The sequence below is a fragment of the Lotus japonicus genome, chromosome 3, assembly GCF_012489685.1.
Source record: "Lotus japonicus ecotype B-129 chromosome 3, LjGifu_v1.2".
NCBI classification, from domain to species: Eukaryota; Viridiplantae; Streptophyta; class Magnoliopsida; order Fabales; family Fabaceae; genus Lotus; species Lotus japonicus.
Genome location: NC_080043.1, coordinates 85,025,400 through 85,045,875, shown reverse-complemented (window position 1 = coordinate 85,045,875; position 20,476 = coordinate 85,025,400). Strand labels below are relative to the sequence as shown.

Genomic DNA, 20,476 nt, shown 5'->3' with positions numbered 1-20,476 from the left:
GACAAGTGAAAACTGTTAAATGAAGCTTAGGAAACTTTTTTTTATGTCTATGATTTGATTACACATTTCAACAATACTAAAAAGGTAAAAAATGTTGAAATGTGTAATGTATGAAACGCAAAAGAAACCTTAGACCTCGGTTAGAATTAAGTGGAATCAACTAAGAACCATGCACATAATCATCAACAATATCCCGGATAAAGTTACCTGAAGTCATTAACAAAATCAAAAACACATGTGCTAGCTGTTCTTCTGTGTGCAATATTATTTAACTTGACTAAACGGAGCAACTGTAGCCGTAATTTACTTACCGTGTAGCCTGCGTTGTTGCTGGCACTCTCAAGTCTCAAACTACAGGCCCAGTAAATTGTGGTTCCCTACTTCCCTTCTTTGAAACTTCCTCTCACTTTCCCAGTTGGTAAGTAAAGCCAAGTTTTTTGTGGAACATTTTTGTACTTGTTTTTGTGGAGTTAATTTAAACACCTAGAAGACTAGACCTTCCCTTAGCTTAGCTACCCAATCTTCCATATTTCCAATTACATCACTTGTAAATTAATTAAAGTGCCATATTCTACTTTACAATTTCACCCCCATTGTGCACTATCTGATTGGATGATTTCCAAGTTCTCTAACCTTGATCCAACTCTCTTCTTCCCTATATATACTGTACTTCCACTGTGGTATATGTACTCCAACTCACTTCTCTTGTTCTCTTCACTGAACATTTGGTGTTACACTCCAAAATTCAAATTTCTATTTCTCTAGACATGCCTCAAGCTCCTAAACACTTGCATAACATAACAAATAGCAATACTAATACCACCCATGACAACAATAAAAGAGCACTCAAATTCATTGAAGAGGTCACCAGCAACACAGATGAGATTCAAACAAAGGTCCTTTCCCAGATCCTTTCTCGCAGTGCCCAAGTTGAGTACCTCCAACGCCAGGGCCTAGATGGTCATACAGACAGAAACACTTTCAAGAAGGTCATGCCTGTGGTCACTTACGAGGACCTCAAGCCAGATATTGATCGCATAGCTAATGGTGATGCCTCCCCAATTTTGTGTTCCAAACCCATATCAGAGTTTCTCACTAGGTGAATATCCCTCTATACATGAACTTAGTGCATGTTTGCTTGCATGAACTTACTTTGTGTTTCGTTACTTGTTGGGTAACCTCATAGTCAATTCTGATATAGAAAAATGATGACAATTAAATGGCAAGCTTGAAAGAGTAGCTTTCTTCGTTAAAAGTAATCATACCAAAATCAATTATAAATTTATAATCAATTTTGGACAATGTTGATCTAAAACACACAATTTATACATGCGTTATTTAGTTAAGGTGGATGTGGAAATGTATTGTCACAACATTATTCCCTTAGGCACATTATTCCCTTAGGCGGTTTGAATCAAGTTTCCAAACTAATAAACAATTACTTTGACATCTACCTACTATAATTTCTCCACAACATCTTCGATTAATTTCTCTTTTATCGAAATCAATTCTCACACAGAAAAACTATTAAGTGTGTGTTTGGATTTCTGTTGAACTTAACGTGGATCCACGTTGAAGCTAACGTGTCAAAATCTCACTTCCCGGATTCACGTTAAACTCAACATGTCAAATTCTAACTTCTCCATTGGTACCTTGAGATACATGAAATCACATTTACGTTGACTCTAACGCCAATATGTACTAAGTGCTCGTTTGTTGGATGAAATTGATTTTGGTAAAATTGAATATGGTAAAATTGAGTTAAAATGAGTTGGAAGTAAAGTGATTTATGTTTATATGAACACATAAAAGTGATTTTGCTCAATAGGAAATGATTCTAAAGCTCCCATGCATGGAGGATGTTTGATTCTAATATTAGAATTAATTGTAAAAGTATTTCTAAATATGCACTTTGTATAGAATCCAACTCAATGTTACTTAGAAGTTCAGACTTCACTGTCTAACGAGAATTAAATTCATTCTAGAGGATTTCACCAAGAATCAATCAAGCTATTAGTTATCTCAGTAACTATACATCTTTTTGTAGCAACTAATTTTCTTTGGTTTGCTGTTATATTACTTATTGAATGAAGCTCTGGAACCTCTGGTGGGGAGAGAAAACTGATGCCAACAATTGAGGAAGAGCTAGAGAGGAGGTCATTGCTCTATAGCCTATTGATGCCAGTGATGGACCAATTTGTTCCTGGTTTGGACAAAGGCAAAGGGATGTACTTTCTGTTCATAAAATCAGAAGCCAAAACCCCTGGTGGACTCTTAGCTCGTCCAGTTTTAACCAGCTATTACAAATCCTCACATTTCAAGCACCGCAAAAGCGATCCTTACACCAACTACACCAGCCCCAATGAGACCATCCTCTGCACAGATTCCTATCAGAGCATGTATGCTCAATTGCTCTGTGGACTCTGTCAAAACGAGGATGTTCTTCGTGTTGGGGCTGTCTTCGCTTCTGGTTTCATCCGCGCCATTAAGTTCCTCGAAAAGCATTTATTTTACTTATGCCATGACATTAAAACAGGCACCTTGGACCCCAAAATCACTGACCCTTCTGTGAGAGAAGCTGTCTTGAAAATACTCAAACCAGATCCTAAACTCGCGCGTTTTATTGAATCCCAATGCAGCAATGGATCATCATGGAAGGGGATTATTACTAGGTTATGGCCAAACACCAAGTATGTTGATGTTATTGTCACAGGAGCAATGTCTCAGTACATTCCTATATTGGACTATTACAGTAACAATCTCCCTCTTGTCTGCACCATGTATGCTTCTTCTGAGTGCTATTTTGGCTTGAATTTAAACCCTTTGTGTGACCCTAGTGAGGTTTCTTACACCCTCATTCCCACCATGGCCTATTTTGAATTCTTGCCACTGAACAAGGTAAATGAACATGCTGACTCAATTTCTCACTTGGAACAAGAAAATTTAGTGGATCTTGCTGATGTGAAATTGGGTCAAGAGTATGAGCTTGTTGTCACCACTTATGCAGGTAACTTAACTAATCAATCAAATTTCCAATTCTCTCCAATACCCTGATGGATTTTTTTATATAGTTCTAAACTTTACTAATCCAATCTTCAAATTCAGGTCTTTACAGGTACCGGGTTGGTGACATACTCCGTGTAGCTGGATTCAAGAACAAGGCTCCACAATTCAACTTTGTATGCAGAAAGAACGTGGTTCTGAGCATTGATTCTGACAAAACCGATGAAGTTGAGCTGCAAAACGCTGTGCAGATTGCTGCTGAGAATCTTGTTCAGTTTGGTGCATCCCTTATTGATTACACAAGCTGTGTGGACACGTCTACAATCCCTGGTCATTACGTTCTGTATTGGGAGATTAACATGAACAATGGGGATACCCCTGTTCCTGGTTCTGCTTTTGAAGAGTGTTGTGTTGCACTTGAAGAATCTCTAAACAGTGTGTATCGTCAGGGCAGGGTATCAGAGAGTATTGGAGCGTTGGAGATCAAGGTGGTGGAGAATGGGACATTTGATAAGCTCATGGATTTTGCTCTGAGCCAGGGTGCTTCTATAAATCAGTACAAGACACCTCGTTGTGTGAAATTTGCACCACTTGTTGAGCTTCTGAATTCAAGAGTTGTTTCCAGTTACTTCAGTCCTAAATGTCCAAGATGGATTCCTGGTCGCAAGGAGCGGTGCACTTGAAGAGTTGAAACTCTTCAAAAGGAACTAGTAAAACATGTCACTCTAGTTAGGGATGATAGGTCGAGAGACATTCCATAGACATACATGTTAGCGGAGATTTTTAACCTCATAAACATTAGTGACAATTAAAAATCGATGTTAATATGTATGTTCATTGTGTGTCTACCAGAAACATATAAAAAATATATGCTCAATCGTTTTCACAAGTTTTAATATCACTTGGATGTTAAGTTACCTTGTGTGGCCTATTATAGGAATTTTTTTTGCAAGGATGTTATTAATGTTATGAAAATAAGGAAAATAATTGTTCACACACTCTTTTCTACCCACATCAAAAGTAAAATGTTACTAAAAGAGAGAAAAATGAAATATATATTTAAGGATGTGATAGACTTAAAACAGAGATAAGAATCAAGAGGGGTGAAAATGAGATAAAATATCAAATGTATATGATATGGCCAAATTAAACATCTTAAAATAACAAGCAAACAAAGCAAAACTACTTTGGGACAGGGATGCATGAATCTTTTCTAGAGAAGCAAGTAAATATGTCATTCTAATTAAAGCGATATATTTTTTATCACATAATATATTATATTCATTACTTTTCTTTATTTTTTTCTTTAACTTGTCTAAACACATTGATTTTCTACCAAACATAGTTCAACATCTTATTCTTATAATATTATTGCATGGGAGAATAGTACATTTGCAAAATTAGATTCCTACTTTTTAAAAAAGAAGAGAAAACGCCAACATGGTTGGCGATTTATGTAAAAAACGAAAAAAAAAAAACAAAAACGCCAATAGCATTGGCGATTCTTTAAAAAAGTAAAAAAAAAAATAGAATCGCCACTGACAGTGGCGATTTATACTAGTTTGGTAAATAAAAAAAAAGTACCCCAAACCTGTAATTTCCAAAATAAATTATACCATTAGGGTACAAAAGCCTTTTTCACTTCCAAAATAAATTTATTCGTCGTTATTGGGCCATGATTTAATAGTTGATGTAGATGGATCGAGAATTTGGAATGGACCCGATCTATCATGTTTTCATTGCTTTTTTTTGGACACATTTCCGTTCCCTTACCTTCAACTTCAAAGTTCAAAGTACATTTCAACAAAAAAAAAATGTTCAAAGTACATAAACTACCAAAAAAAACTATTAAAGTAATATATTATGGATAATTTGGAACTTTTTTTTAAAGGTAACTTTGAAATTAATTAATTTAGTAATATTTTATATTCAATCTATTGTCGGCAATATGTATATGTGAGACCAAGTCAGAATAATGTAGGGATGGCAGAGAAGCCCGAACCCATGGGCACCCGACCCGACCCGACCCGATTTCTTGGGTGAAAACCCGAGTTAAATGGGTTCGGGTTCGGGTTCGGGTTTTACCCGATCACTTTCGGGTTCGGGTTTGGGTTTGGCCAAACCCGCACCCGAACCCTACCCGAACCCGGATCTGTATAAGTGAAACCTAAGTATTCTGCTTATGCAGTACAATATATGCAGCATCTTGCATATTAATTTAACAGTAACATGGCAATTACAATGTTACATTACATAATATAGCTCTCTTCACAGTCTTTTTCAGGTCGGGTTTCCGAGTTCAACTGTTTGTTTGAGGTTGTGTGCGGGTGTGGGTACGGGTCGGGTGAACCCGAAACCCAATGGGTTCGGGTGTGGGTTTAAGTTCACCACCCATTTCGGGTTCGGGTGCGGGTGCGGGTGTGGGTTTTTGATTTCGGGTTTGGGTTTGGGTTTGGCAAAACCCGCACCCTACCCGACCCATTGCCATCCCTAGAATAATGGAACCATTCATTTTATAATATTTGGTGATGTGATTTTCTCATGTGTTTACAAGTACGTGTAGAAGGGGATAAAATGTTCTCCAACACTTTAAAGAAGTCATTTCTTTTGATTGTATCATATCAACTTTACTTTATCCACCATAACTAGTTTTCAGAAAGAAAAGGGGTGGTATCTAGAGAACACCTTCATTCAGACAATTAATATAGTGGTGACCCATAAAATTATTACGATTGATAACAGTTAGCACACGTTAAGAATATCATTTTGATTCCATGATCAATTTCGTGGTTTAGCAACACAAGCTAGCTTTGTTCATGGTCGGTTGTGTCAACTGTTGCAAGCGATCAATTAAAGTGGCACTGGCATACTCTGTTGGGGACTATTGAGGTTTGGTACCTAATTGCTTTTTGTTTTTGTCAATAAAAAATTGTTAGTTGCAAGAACTGGTTTTTAAAGCGGCCCTTTTACATGGGCTTGGAAAGTGTTGTACTTTTGAATCTCTCTACTTTGAGTTGACTCCCAACCTGCAAGCCTGTACTTAGGCTTGGCCCATTTGTGAGGGGTGCTACCTTTTTTGAATCAATTAAAAAAAGTTCTTGAATGCTTCTATTTTCCCAAACCTTTAAGATGCATTTAATTTTTAACATCATGTATAGAAATCATGAATGTGAGAGAATGTATTAATTTCTGAAAGAGTTAAAACATTTGCTAACATGATTTACAAAAAATGCCATAAGGTTGTTATGCTTGAAAATCACAACATCAAGGTAAAAAAATCAAGTAGAGCATAGCATTTGAAAATTCTGAAGATAATTGATCAAAATCTACAAGTTTACAAGGCATTTGACAAAATCTTCATGAAATCATAACATAGTCTACAAGTTTGATCCATTTCAAATCACCCATAGATTAATCCTCATCTCTCAGAAGCAAGACAACACATCTAAAACTGGTATAAGCAAACTGCAATCAAAAAATCAAATTACATACAAAATTGCTTGCTTTTGTTGCAGAACAGAAACAGGACAAAAAACAGAGGAAGCTAGATTTTCATGTCTTCAGCATCAAAATGAAACTAAAAAACCATACAAATTTACCCAATTGATTACAATTTACACACTCAAATTGTAAGAACTTCAACTTTTCTAACCACTGTTTCATGCAGTAAGCTCAGCCATCTTAAAAGCTCTAGAAATCCCATGAACAACGAACTTCTCTGAAGTGAACAAATCAGGTGCCACAATCTCAACGCCACTAATCACCACCCCTGGCATGAAATCCAGAACTCCATCAACTTCAAGATCCTCACCAGGCACCACCGTCTTCAGCAAAGTCCTCACCGGTAGAGAAGAGAGTTCTCTGTAGGTAATCCTCTGAGGCAGAACATGAAGCCTCACTGCTCTGTCAAGCAAAGTTGCAGGGTACCCAATTAGCCCCAGATCAGGAGGAGCAAAGATCGTAGCAGAAGAACCCCAGTTCATTGAATCTTTCTCAATCCCACCAAGAACAGAGTGCAATGCGATTGAAAACGAAGAGTACCCTTTTGAGCCAAGAACCTGAACAATGCGATTCCACTCAGAAACGTTCTTGGAATCTGCAAATGTTGTTGAATTTGTAGCGTTTTGGTTTGAACGGCAAGTGGGGGAGTGAATGAAATCGGAACCTCCTTGAAGATCTTGACGACGCAGGGGAGAAAACGGTGCGAGAACACCATGAATAACGAAATGCTCTCCGTGGAAAATGTCAGGGTTTGATACCTTGACATGGTTGATCTCGAGTGATTTTCGTTGAACCTTTGTGAGGGAAATGTTCTTTTGACGAAAGAGGGTCTCCATGCAGGTCCCTGTGGGGTGGTGTAAGAGGTCTTTCATGGAAGCTTTGGTGGTGGTGGTGTGGTAGAGGAGGAGGCTTTTGAGGAACCAGCGAGGGAGGGAGGTGTTTCTGAATGCGGAGTCTTTGATGGCGAAGAAGGTTGTGTTTTGTGGAGGGAGGAAGAATGGTGGTGAACGGTGGAGGAGGTCAGCCATGTGTGTGTACCCTGCTTTTCTGAGAGCTCTGGAGGCATTGCGTGAGAGAGATTGGGTTAAGGGTGTGATTTCTTGGGATGGTGATGAGTTCTTGGAACTGGGGTGGATTGTGGCGGTGATGGCTATGACTCCTAGTGTGATAGATGCGGCGAAGTACACTGAAAACCAGCACCAGCAAGAAGAAGCCATGAGAAGTTGAGAAACTCTCTCTCACTATGTAGATGATGAGATGAAGATTGTGTTGTGCAAAGTAGAAGAAGAAGAAGATGGTGATGTTAATGAAGAATGAAGAATGAAGAATGTTTGTTTCTTTTGGAGGGAGAATTGATTTAGGACCGTTATTATGAAGTAAGTTGGTGGTTATGTAAGGGTTGAAATGAGTCAAATGACACTTTCATGCCCAGTTGATGTATTTGATGTAGGATGCAGGGGACTAATTCCTCTGGGTCTTTTTGGGCTGGATTTCTTGAATATCATGTGGGCTTTCCCTAACATATTCTAGGCTTGGCCTGGTTGTAATGACTTTGTCATAGTTTTGGAAAGGTCCAGAATTGAGCTGGAAGTGAGTCACAACTCACAAACAGTTGGCAGCACTTTTGCTGATATTGCAAATACAGTTTCCTATTGTTACTATTTTTTTATGATATAAACCCATTCAGCAAATTATGTTAGTCTCTCTTAATATATAACTTTCTAGAGTTTGAATTTATATCATCACTATTATAAGCATCTAACTTATCTATTATAAACAATTCTTAGTTCCTTTTGTTAGTTTCCTATGTCCCAAAAGAAGTCATATAAAAGGAAGAAAATCTGTTATGGATTGCCATGCAAAGTAGACATGTGGCTTCTCCATCTACAAGGTTATGGAGGCACCGACCTTTGAGTAGAAAGTTTACCACCCCAACACCTTGGACAACTAAAACAATTCAACAAAATTGTTAAAAGAAAATGAAAAGGAAGATTTACTAGATTGAGTGCATAATAGTCAAATCATGGGCCCTTTATGTTAGATTTGCCTTTTTGCCTAAAATAAAAAGAGCAAAGATACTATTATGTCCCTGGTTCAAAGTAATCCCCTTGATCTTTGTCCACAACATAAAGAAAGAATTCCAAGATTCAATCATACAAATCAATGCATAATCTCAGGCTAAATGCATGTGTTGGTTTAAGTAAACCTTTTAGAACACTAGTGCTTGATGGATTGCCTATTAAGAAAACCACAGGAATCTTAAATAGATACTTTAGCAAATGGCAATCTGGATTTAGAAAGCTCATTCTTCAACTGACATATTCAGTTTTTTAAGACAGTTTTTCTAACTGAACAAAGTTGTTGAATTGAGAAAAAAAAACACATTGATATATTGATATATTCCAATAGAAAAACACACACTTAGCCACTTGTGGCTTTCATATGGAAGAACTCCAGAAAGTGCTACAAATTTGTCTCTTAATTCAGTCATACATAACTCAAAGTATACACTACATAGCTCAAAGTATACACCTAATTGTTTAATTAAACGATGTTAGTACTTGATGGGTTGCATAAGGAAAATGATAATCGACAGAAACTTTAATCTGAATCACACATTCATATTATGTAAACATTATCATAGGGATATATGTTGATACAATTTTCATCAATGCATTTGTTCCTAGTTCCTAGACTAATCCAAAGGGGAAAAAAAATCAAATTGACAAAATCATTGAACTAGAACAGGTCAATGACCACTGTCCCTTTTCCTGGTGACCCGAATGTAGCAAAAGACAGCAGCAAAAGTAGCAGTAACAAGGCCACCTAGGATCACACCACCACCAGCCACTGATTTGTCTGTGGAATGATGCTTCCCCATCCTTCTATTATGTGGAGCCTCAGCTACTTCTTCTTCTGCTTTAGACTTTCCTTCTTCCCGTGATGCAGAGCTAGCAACTGATGCATGATTTGCAACTAATTTCTCTGTCTTCTGATCACTTGGCTGAACTTCTCTCTGTGTTTTAAGCTCCATTGACATTGGAGGCTCAGACTTAGCCTCAGACTTCAGTGCCAATGCTTGAAGTACCAAGATCTGAGTTACCAAAACAAAAACAAAAACAAAACCAACCCTGGTCATAGTGAACAATGTTAGTAGATTCTGGTTGATACCTTAGCAGAGATTCCGAATTCAAGAGAAGATTAAGTGTTAAGTAAAGAATGTGGTGGAATGCACACGGGGTGAAGGGGGTTTTATAGAGAGGAGAATGAAGGGCCAAGATCATTTGTGGGGGAGGTTCATCTGGCAACAAAGTAAATGGTCCCACTGATAATAAATAAATGTAAATGGGCTATGATGTGATTATGAAAGATGGAAGGAGGAGTTTGGTTTGGGGATTAAAAAGAGGTTGTGGACTCTGGGGCTTAGGGCAGGGATGCACTGGTTTGATGACAGCTACTGCTCAATCCCCTCTCAACTGAACCATTAAAAACCATTTTATTTGTATCTGAATTATCCATCATTTATAATTTTAGTTAACTCATTGTTTCTCTTTTTTTATCCTTAGTTTATAGTAATTCATTGTTAATGATACTCCTTTCTCATCATCAACTACATATCATTTTCATATTTTTACAAATTTGCTAGAAATGTAATAACAGTGTAATCACTAACAAATTAGTAAAACTAAACTCATTTTATCATTAGTGTTTGATACAACTATTTTTTCCCTTAAAAAGAAATCCCTGCCTTATTGAAAGGCTTTTTCTTTGGAAACCTAATCTAATTATCTAATTATACTATTAAAATGATGACTGGACTTGTGTAAGTTATGAGAGGCTGTTTGACTTTGTGTTGGGGTGAATATGAAATCACATTCGTTTAATGTAATGAATGCATGTTTTTAAGGGTGTGAACAATGAGCAATGAACATCGAAAAAAGGAGTGTGAACGGTAAGCAACAAATAGCGAATGAAGGGGCACATTTGGCGGCAACAATTCAAATGAATTGATAAAAGCCAAGATTAAATTTATTAATTTCCTTTAACATTCGAATACTAACGCTCAATGTTTCAATTTATCACTTATTTCGGTGTCTTAACGTTTGTGCCTTTTTGCAAACGTGTATCCAAACATTGAGAGCCTTCAAAACATGTTTCTTTGAACTCAAAGTGCAATTGGGAATTGGGAGGGAAAAACATCAAAACAAACGAGCCTTAAATCTAAGCTATGGTCCCAGAAATGGTACTACTAGCCTGTTTGGATTTTGACTGACGTAATGAATTTTATTTTCCAAATGAAACAATATTACATTAATTTCAAATTCCAGATGAGGGATAGTTCAGCATAGAATCCCTTTTAGCCTAATTGTCCTTTTGGGGTTTGTAATGCTTGGAAGAAAACAGTTGGCAATTTATATAGCTGGAAATTAGAAGGTGGCAGTTGGTCAATGAATTGATTTCCTATCACTCTCTCACCATAGGTATCATCAATTCTAAATTTTGGGTATAACAACTCTAGCTGCGGGTCTAGCTCTATAACCATCATAGCAACTAGTATAACAACTCATCATTAGTCACTAGACTATTTCCCCACCTCACAAAATTCACTTAATTTTGCATTGACATGACCTTAAACAGATAACTTCCATCTTTGTTTTTTTGTCAATAAAAGAGAGAATGGAACCTTAGCCCAAATAAGGGTCTGATTAAAGATAAATTAAAGTCGGATTTACACTGGGTAAATCTTCATAATCAGGTGAATACAAATACAAGATCTAGTTCACACTGGAAAAAAAGTACAGTAAGAACTATAAAGCCAAGCAAGTATAAGCAGATAGAGTACCCACATGAAAAACCAATTCCCATGATTTGGCGACAAATTATATTAACATAGGGTTAAATAACTAATGTTGAAAATCTTGACCATTAATGAATCTGACCACTAAATAAATAGTTTGTATTTTAAATATTAAAACTTGCCGCAATTTATAATTTCATAAAAGTTACAATGAATTAAAAAACTAAATATATCTCACAATATTTCCTAAAAAATAATTTGCACTCTTGCCTTTCATCTCTAATATTCATCTTTATCCCTTTTGTGTTGTTGTTATTCTCCAACCACGATCGATCTTTAAGCTCTCCCCTATACACTATTGAGATTTCTGGATTCCGCAATGAAGCAACAAATTTGTAGTAATTTTTTTAATTACAACATAGTTAAAATTTAAAACAAATGTAGCATCAAATTAAAAGTAAAAAGATCTAAATGGTTTAACTTCGGTAAATGGGGGGGAACCCCGGCCAATGCAACCAGAAGAAGATGATTGAAATGAAATCTTCATCGTTTGGGATGAAAAATTAATAAGAAGTGAGTAAAAGAGTTAAATCCATTAAGTTAGAAGAATGACACTACGAGCCAAACACCTAGTTGGAAATTGTAAGGCTGAGAGGCCTTAAAATTGATGATATTTGCATGTTTTTTTAATGTTTTATATATGTAATTTAAGTATCATACTTCTACTCTGCATGCTTAAGAGCTTGATGATGAATTAATAAAAAGTTATTAATAATTAGAGAAATAAAATTAATCAAAAGCAAGTACGGGTTAAAAATGTCTAAATGGTGAAAAACCAATAGTATTCTTTTTGAACCAAAAAAAAAAAAAAAAACCAATAGTAAACTTCTCAAAAATGGATATGTATTAAGAAACCTTAAAATTAAGGTATTTTAGAATACACCCCACTTTAGATGCTACATTCAATAACCCGGTTTCGATCCCAGGACACGTTGGTGGAGGAATATTCCTCCAAGCCAACATACCAATTAGGAACCAGCGACTTTTGTTCCTACAAATTGTATATATTTAATTACACTCCTATAATTTTTGGTATTTTTTTTTTGGTCAAATATAATTTTGGTCTGAAGAGAATGATTTCATTCAATAATGGGCCACGCCCAGGATACAAGGGAAGCAACAAAGTAATGCATGGCCAAATAATGAATAATTATACATACACACCTCTTTTTGAGGTGTAAGAGGTGGAATGAGGAGAGAGATAGGAAGAAAGAAAAAAGTAAGAAAGAGAAAGTATGAGATGTGATAGATGATAAGAAGAGAGAGATAGAAACAAAAAGAGGTGGAAATGAAGTGTTTTAAAAATGGGGTGTGTATATATCATTACTCATTTTCATAATACCAAAGATGCATGCCCTTGTTCACGAAAGGTTTTTGGGAATTAAACTCCCGAATGGCTTCACTTTATTGAAAACTTAGGTTTGAGATTTTAATTCCTGGAGTGGTTTGGGAGTTTATGTATCAGAAATCGCGACACCACCCTCATTTTAGTTTTCAGAACGTACATGATTTTATAAACTAAACTCACATGATTTACATATTACGATTTGCTGCAGCCGCGGGCACCATAGACTTCTTCTAATCGGGACTGCACAAGGTATCATTTTTCTCCTCTCTTTTTTTAAGCAGCAAGTCATGCAATTGACAACGGAGATGAAACTAACACTGAATCTTGGTTGTCATGACAAGTTGACAACATGTTATTGTTATCTCATAATCTTTTTTTTTGATAATGTTATCTCATAATCTTCATTCTTCACATATGTGAAACTTTCAAACTCAACCACAGAATTAATAGCAATGCAAAATTATGGACTCTTTAGAAATTACAGAAAAAAGTGAACTGCAAAGCGAGACAAGCAAAAGTAAGTTACAAAGAGTTGAGAGGTAGAAGAATAAGTTGGAGCGATAATGAAAATGAGATGATGTGATAACATATGGGGACAATGTTTCCCCTAACTGAGTATCAATGTTTACAATTGAATATATGATAAATCAATCCCTCTACAATTGAAACCACAATAATAAACTCAAAAACAGAGAATATAAATCAATAGAATAGATTATACTTATGTTTTTAAAATTAATTCACTGCTAATACAAAAGAAATTTAGTTAAACTATAATAATTTTTATAATATATTAAAAAAATAGTGTAAATAAACCCGTGCAACGCACGAGTATTATTTCTAGTATAATGTATATTGTGGATTGATGATGAAATTTAATATGCTTCATATGATTTTGGTGGGCCTTCTGGATTATGATTATTTTTTTATAGGTAAATGTTAGTTATTAGTAATGTTAGTAAATTAGTCCTCATTAGGTCTCGAAGTCATTTAGGTGGGGCTTACCTGATCACTTAGTCGATGAAAATTTCCGTTGATTTTCATTATTGAGTTATGTTCATTACTTGTTTGTTGGATATTTACGACCTTAACCCTTGTGAAAATCGGGGAGTTACAAATAACGAACAAGGTAGATATCTAATTGACATTACAATCTAGAGGTCTTCTCATTCCAACTTCTTTATGTCATATATTTGTTTTTTGTTCTGGTTACAATCATTACAACCACTTCAACTATTTCCACCTAAACTATAATTCACATCTTATATTACTTTAACGATAGAGGGTACTTGCTCTTAAAAATGGTGTGTTATTTTAGTGTGACAACACTCACAAGTGAGGGTCGAGATTCTTTAAAATAGTTTTTCGTTTCTACCCGCTCTTTAACATTAGTCGAACTAGTTTTCAAACTTCAACATGTCCATAAACTCGAAAATAACTAAGTTAGATAGTTGATTAACAAAGACCGAGCCATGAAAGGGTGAGTCTAGTTTAGCTAGAAAAAACAAATTAAATGCCAATTTTAAATCACATAAACATATTTCTCATTTATTAGATCCTTCATACTACATATCTAGAACCAAGTTTTTCAGCTAGTAGCTATGCAGGACATTTTCAAAACAAACTACGCAATTGAGATAGATTATGCTTGTCTCTCAAGCAAGTACCCATATGCGGTAAGTTAGTTTAGTTGTTACTTGTCAGGCCAAAAAAGAAAAGGGCAAAAATGGGAGTTTCAGTTAGTTGAGGGACCAAATATAAAATTAAAACATAGGTTACAATCTCTGCTGACTCCCATCTCTCTCACTCCCATCAACCTCGGAGCTGCTGAAATCGCTTCCCCTGACTCCGACGAAGCCGTTCCAAACAACCGCAGCGAAACGAAGAAGAAGGGAGGTTCTTCCCCTTCCTGAACCCTTCAATTTCACTCTTCCGTTTCGGCTTCTTAGCTTCTTTTTTTTTTTTCAGGTTTTCAATTGGCACAGTTAGCTGAGACTGCTGGATTGTTAAGGTGAACGGTAATTAAGTGCTTATAAGTGCTTATCATAATTTAATTTCAAAAGCTTATTTAAATAAGCTCAAACTATAGTTTATAGCTAAGTATTAGTGTTTATTAACTGATATGGGCAGGCTCAAAATCGCTTATTAGTTTATACATATTGGCTTATATAAAAAAAGCTTCCATAAATTTCTATAAACACTTGTATAAGTGATTATGCCACGAGTTCAAATAAGCTATTCCGAATGCAACTTTTCAGCTCTTTATAAGTTTATATTGATTGAAGGATTTTGTTAAAATTGTTGTTGCTTTACATTAGACAATAATGTTAGCAGGCTATAAACAAGCAATCATATCTTTCTTTGAGAAATGTGAATTTGCGGTTCAATTTTTTTTGCTCAGGCTTCAAAATAATCCTTGCTCCGCTCCGCCTCTGCAACTACCTACTATGTTTCGCGTAGCGGCAAAGTTGTCAGCAAGGGCTTCCACTGCTTCTGCTGCCCTCAGGCCTTCTCCTCTTGCTGCTTCATTCTTCAGGTCATTCAACAATGGCTTGGAGTTGGACAAAGACATGGCAGTCCCTGATGCTGTTCGTATGATCAACTACGCAATGGAAAAAGCTAGGACTGACAAATCAGGTATTTCTTGATGACTCCTTTGTGTTTTTTTTTTTTTTTTGCTATAGTTAACATCTTTTTGCTTTTTCCCTTAATTGGGTGTTTCTGTGAACACAGTTGGATCGTACGGTCTAGGTATGCTGGTGTTGAAGCATTGCGTTACAACTGAGTTAACCGAGGGCAAGGACCCACAACATGAGAATTCCAAAGGAATTGCTTTGCTTGCTTGGTCCACTTTGTTGTCTGAAAGGTTTTTTTTCATAATCATTTAGTTTTATTTGTGTTCTAATACTCAATTTTGTGGATGATAGTTTATACTCATTGGAACTATGTTTTTCCTTAATTTTTCTTAGAGGAGAGTACGGTGATGCAATTGAGAAGCTGCAGAGTGTTCAAGAATTGACCAATTCTTTCTTGGGTGTTAGAGGTTAATTCTTGTTACCCTTTTTATAGGTTATTGCATTTTCTGTGGTTTTATTTTATTTATTTCAATGATTTTGAGTTGTATCCTGGTTGTTGTAGTTGCTGCCTTTGAAGCCCAGGCTGGACTTCATCTCGAGTTGGGGCAGGTTTGTATATGCAAGTCATTTGTAAAATATTTGGCTAATTCTTTTCACAGAATCATTCATGTTTACTCAGATTTTCATATATAGGATGATATGGCATCAGTAGTGGGGGATAAGTGCGTGGAGCTCATGGAAAAACAGAAAACGGAAGATTCTGAGGCTCTAAATGTTCGTGCTAAAGCACTAAAAGGGCTGATTGAACTTGCCAAGGGAAATATTGAGTCAGGTAGTGCTGAAGTCTATTTGTTCAATTGGTTGTTACAATTATTGATGTGTGCTAATTACATGCCTGGTGCAGCGGAAGCTTTCTTTGACAAATCTCTGCGCAGCAAGCTATGTGACGGTATCTTTCTATTCATGTGCTACTCTCTAGCTAGCAGGTGTTCTTCGACGCCATATTGATGTTTGGTTATGTAGGTTCTGCTGCTCTATCATATGGGGAATTCCTTCAAACAAAGCAGGACTATTCAATGGCTACAGAGGTTTACCGGAATGTCATAGAAAGAGCAACTGAAATAAAAAATAGTGGCAATCCATACTTAGGAGCTGGTAACATGAACTTGGAGGGTTTAATGATGGGGGCCATGTGTGCTTTAGGACAGCTCGAGTCACATTTGGGGTATGGTTTTTCTTAGTTACACCCCACTCTTCCTTTCTATGTTGCCTTAGGTATTATATCACTAATAACTGTTGTTTTAGTAACTTTGGTGATGCAGAACAGCATTTGACAAAGGCTTTAAATCAGGCAGAGGAAACCTATGGTATCTTGTCTATTCTTTCAATCTGTTACATAAACTCAATTTAAAAATTCATGTTGCTTATATCTTTGAGCTTGGTAATAGCATGTTGTGTTTCTTAGTATTTTCTTCTGTCTCTGGATTTGTTGAAGGTGATCGTCATCCCAAGGTGGGTGTTGTCTTAACAAGTATAGCTCTTATGTATAGGCGTAAAGCAATGCAGGAGCGTTCAAGTTCAATTTTGGTGCAAGAGGTTAGGACTCTTGTGAAGTCACCTTTTTTATCTTCTGGTATTCCCAAAAGTAGAAAAGAAGGATGATTAATAAGTCATAAGTAAGATGCATCTAGATGTCTACAATCTGGTTTAGTTCCTGTTCTACAGCTCTGATGCTATGAAATTGATCTTTCTCCAGCTTTACTCGTTCAATTATTAAGTTTCCCATTCAGAGATGCGTACTTAACAAATTGGTTGACCTTACCTGTCTTCTGTGACATGTAATTAATAATGTTTTTGTAAATTTGAAAGTGAGCGTCGAGGCTGCTAATTATTTATGTAAATTTTTTACTTCTCTGACTAGTTAATCTGCTGACAGATAACAAATCTTCCGCATGAATTGGTTTTGCATTGCTTCACTTTCTTTTGATGCCTAGTAGGGTAGTAGGTTACCAACAGTTTTTATTGCAATTCAAACTGTAATTATAACTGAAAATCATTGACAGGGTCTCTACAGAAAAGTGACAGATCTTTTGAAGGTTCCAGCAGTTGAAACTGAAACTGAAGGTATCATTTGATTTTCCAATGTCTATGTATTGTGTACAAGATTATTACACAATTAATCATGGTTATGAATCACGGCTATACCAATGAGTGACAGTTGGAGGCTGCTACACATTCTAGTTTAAATAGTGCTTTTATGATGCTCCACATTTTCACACCAAAATCATGTCCATTCATTGCCTTTCATGACAATATTGACTCCATGCCTGATGGAGGTGAAAGCCTCAGTTTGCTCCTGGTTTTTCACTTTACAACCCTAATTTCTTTTTTTCTTTTTTCACCATTCCCTTACATGTTTGGCATAAAAAAAATTGGAAGCCATCCTTTCATTTCCAACCATGATTCGCGCATAATGTTCGCAGTTACCGTCACTCCTGTTTGCAACCTACTGATTGCTGATGTCATTTCTGGCCATTACCATCACTCCTAATGAGGGCAAGCCTTGGCGCAATGATAATGTTCCTGCCATGTGACTTTGTAGTCATAGGTTCAAGCGGTGAAACCAGCCTCTTGCAAAAATGCAAGGTAAGACTGCCTACATTAGGTCCTCAAAGTAGGTCTGGCCCCTCCGTGGATCTCCCGCATAGTGAGAGCTTTATAGCACAAGGTTTTCCCTTGACCGTCAGTCCTAATGTTCGACAGCATCCCCTATTACTTAACCACACACTGTTTTCCTAGTTCACAGCTTACTGTATTGACAGCACTGACACAAGTTGTGGTTCGTGTTCCTTTTTTTTCACCCTCTTCTGTCATCTCGCTATAACATTATCCGGCCTGGTATCTAACTTGGATTCATAACTTTGCAGTTATTACTTACTAAAAGATAACTTTCTTTGTGTAGGTGTTGCATCATCAGTAGATAGAAGTGATATAGCAGCTCTTGCAAGAGGTATGATGGATTATTTGATCCACTATAATATATGATTGACAATGTGATCAAGGTGCTTTGATATAGTAAAAAGAGAATCGACTATTATCAAGGAGTAGTAGTTATGTGTGGTCAAGATGAATGTACAGGCAACCTGATGATTTCTCAAATCTAGAAGTTCTCTATCTTGAGTGTTAGAGATAGATGCATCTCTAACGTTAACCATACAGTGGTATATCTGTTTAGTATTAAATGGAGTGTCTACAATAGGCAGTTCTTGCGTAATTGGATACTAAATCAGTTCAGATTTTGGTGTCGTATGATGAATGGGAGACTTCAATTCATCCCTCTATAGTTTGTCGGTATCTGGCACATTCATTACGTGATGATAGTTAAGTTGTGATCTTGGGTTCAAAGGCTCATTCTGTGCATGCTGATAATTTAAACCTCAGACTGTGCTGTTTGTTGACTAGTTTCTTAATATTTTAGGTGCATATGCTGAAATACTTTCCATCCAAGAAAATAGAAAGGATGAAGGAGAAAAGTTGAAGAACTTGGCTGAGGCTATATGGAGAAACCGTAGGATGTCTCTGGATGAAGCTCTAGGAGATACAGAATCAAATAAAGTTTCGGTTATTGATGCTCGTATTAGTAGGCTCCTGTAAATTGTCCCCCCTTTTCTTCCGCTCTTGCTGCTGTATGGTCAGGCTGGACTATGGCACTTGATAAGAAATGGACTAATTTTGTATAAAATTGGGCCTTGTTTAGGTGGACGGCTTTGTTAAGTGCTTATGCAATAAGCACTTATCGTATAAGAGCTTATGTCATAATGTTTCTTCTAGTTAAATTGTCAAGCCGGTACGTATAGGATGTTGTGCATACAACATTTCTGAGGTACACAATAACACTTTAGGCGGCATCTTGATCTTTCAAGTTCAATTTTGTTTATACTAGTGTTTGGCCCGTCCATCGCACATAATTTTTTTATTTAGACTTAATTGCACTTTTGGTCCCTCAACTATTGGCTTCTTGTAAAAATCGTTCCCAAACTTCAAAATTAGCAAAAAAATGTCCTTCAACTATACATGTCTTTGCACTTTTGGTTTGCCGTTTGCCTTCCGTGAGAAAACTAATGTGAGAAGCTGATGTGGCTCCCTCATGTGTGTCTCACGTGACTTTCTTCAGAGAGATTGATGATTGGACAAGTCACATACTTCTCACGTGACTCTAAAATGCTTTAACGGTTGTGAAATTGCAAACCTTAATTAGACCTTATCACCTCTTTTAGAGTCACGTGAGAAGCATGTAACTTGTCCAGTCATCAAACTCTCTGAAGAAAGTCACGTGAGACACGCGTGAGGGAGCCACATCAGCTTCTCACGTTAGTTTTCTCACGGTAGGCAAACGGCAGACCAAAAGTGCAACGACATGTATAGTTGGAGGACGTTTTTTGCTAATTTTGAAGTTTGGGGACGGTTTTCGCAGGAAGGCAATATTTGGGAGACCAAAAGTGCAATTAAGCCTTTTATTTATTAAAACCTCCTCCCGTGATGAACTTTTAACCATGTAATTTAGAAATAAATAAATATATATACATATATTTTATTTATATTCCTTGTATGAAATATCAGATTACAATCCCTTTGTAAAATGTTTATTTCTTGTGGAAACTTTTAACTCTATAATATTAGTTTTCTAATTCTCGTTACCACATTTTTTCTGTCAGAATTTCAGATTTTTATATATATTCATTCATGTACTCATGGTTTTTGGCGACAAATTATATTAACTTGGGTTAAATAACTAATGTTGAAAATCTTGCTAATTAATAGTCTGTAGTTTAACTGTTAAAACTTGCTAATTTATAATTTCAGAAAATTTACAATGAATTAAAAAACTAAAATATATCTCACAATAATTTCTAAAAAACAATTTGCACTCTTGACCCCTCACCTCTAACATCATGTGTTTTGGACAAGTGACCAACCTATCCCCAGTTGTGGTGATGCGGTTTCGAAATTGGTTAGACAATGTGGATCATTTGCAACCTATTTCCATGAAAAGGACAGACTCAGTCCAGTTGACAGCAAGCAACTCATGTATATGCCCAAAGGGAGCTGACCCTATCCACAATTAAGCTAAGAAAATTGGTACATAATTGAACTCCTTAAATATTTAGTTTAGAGTTTGATTCTTCGCAG

General features: G+C 36.3%; 3 protein-coding genes across 4 annotated transcripts; 2 read left to right on the top strand and 1 right to left on the bottom strand.

The window, feature by feature from the left end:
* The first annotated feature begins 551 nt into the window (after window positions 1–551).
* Window positions 552–3,901, top strand: LOC130746719 (indole-3-acetic acid-amido synthetase GH3.6-like). Its single transcript, XM_057599435.1, has 3 exons — window positions 552–1,099; window positions 2,094–3,007; window positions 3,106–3,901. The coding sequence occupies exons 1-3, from the start codon at window positions 768–770 to the stop codon at window positions 3,684–3,686; spliced, it is 1,827 nt and encodes a 608-aa protein (XP_057455418.1). The 5' UTR covers window positions 552–767; the 3' UTR covers window positions 3,687–3,901.
* Window positions 3,902–6,528: 2,627 nt separating this feature from the next.
* On the bottom strand, window positions 6,529–7,890 carry LOC130742864 (fasciclin-like arabinogalactan protein 21). Its single transcript, XM_057594962.1, has one exon. The coding sequence runs from the start codon at window positions 7,719–7,721 to the stop codon at window positions 6,663–6,665; it is 1,059 nt and encodes a 352-aa protein (XP_057450945.1). The 5' UTR covers window positions 7,722–7,890; the 3' UTR covers window positions 6,529–6,662.
* A 6,563-nt stretch (window positions 7,891–14,453) lies between these two features.
* On the top strand, window positions 14,454–19,228 carry LOC130746717 (uncharacterized). 2 transcript variants are annotated; one of them, XM_057599432.1, is made up of 14 exons: window positions 14,454–14,606; window positions 14,679–14,721; window positions 15,112–15,347; window positions 15,444–15,576; window positions 15,680–15,753; window positions 15,849–15,895; window positions 15,980–16,118; window positions 16,191–16,235; window positions 16,310–16,511; window positions 16,592–16,653; window positions 16,782–16,882; window positions 17,350–17,410; window positions 18,249–18,296; window positions 18,765–19,228. In XM_057599432.1, the coding sequence occupies exons 3-14, from the start codon at window positions 15,158–15,160 to the stop codon at window positions 18,938–18,940; spliced, it is 1,278 nt and encodes a 425-aa protein (XP_057455415.1). In that variant the 5' UTR covers window positions 14,454–14,606; window positions 14,679–14,721; window positions 15,112–15,157; the 3' UTR covers window positions 18,941–19,228. The 2 variants fall into 2 exon arrangements, with proteins under 2 accessions (XP_057455415.1, XP_057455416.1); XM_057599433.1 differs by having other exon boundaries at window positions 14,679–14,728.
* Window positions 19,229–20,476: the final 1,248 nt, after the last annotated feature.

Excerpts from the sequence above, each read along its gene's own strand:
- LOC130746719 (XM_057599435.1), top strand. The coding sequence starts at position 768 with ATGCCTCAAGCTCCTAAACACTTGCATAACATAACAAATAGCAATACT. Across the intron at positions 1,100-2,093 it reads ATATCAGAGTTTCTCACTAG|CTCTGGAACCTCTGGTGGGG; the intron begins GTGAATATCCCT and ends TATTGAATGAAG. Across the intron at positions 3,008-3,105 it reads TGTTGTCACCACTTATGCAG|GTCTTTACAGGTACCGGGTT; the intron begins GTAACTTAACTA and ends CTTCAAATTCAG.
- LOC130742864 (XM_057594962.1), bottom strand. The coding sequence starts at position 7,721 with ATGGCTTCTTCTTGCTGGTGCTGGTTTTCAGTGTACTTCGCCGCATCT.
- LOC130746717 (XM_057599432.1), top strand. The coding sequence starts at position 15,158 with ATGTTTCGCGTAGCGGCAAAGTTGTCAGCAAGGGCTTCCACTGCTTCT. Across the intron at positions 15,754-15,848 it reads TTCTTTCTTGGGTGTTAGAG|TTGCTGCCTTTGAAGCCCAG; the intron begins GTTAATTCTTGT and ends TGGTTGTTGTAG. Across the intron at positions 17,411-18,248 it reads AGTTGAAACTGAAACTGAAG|GTGTTGCATCATCAGTAGAT; the intron begins GTATCATTTGAT and ends TTCTTTGTGTAG.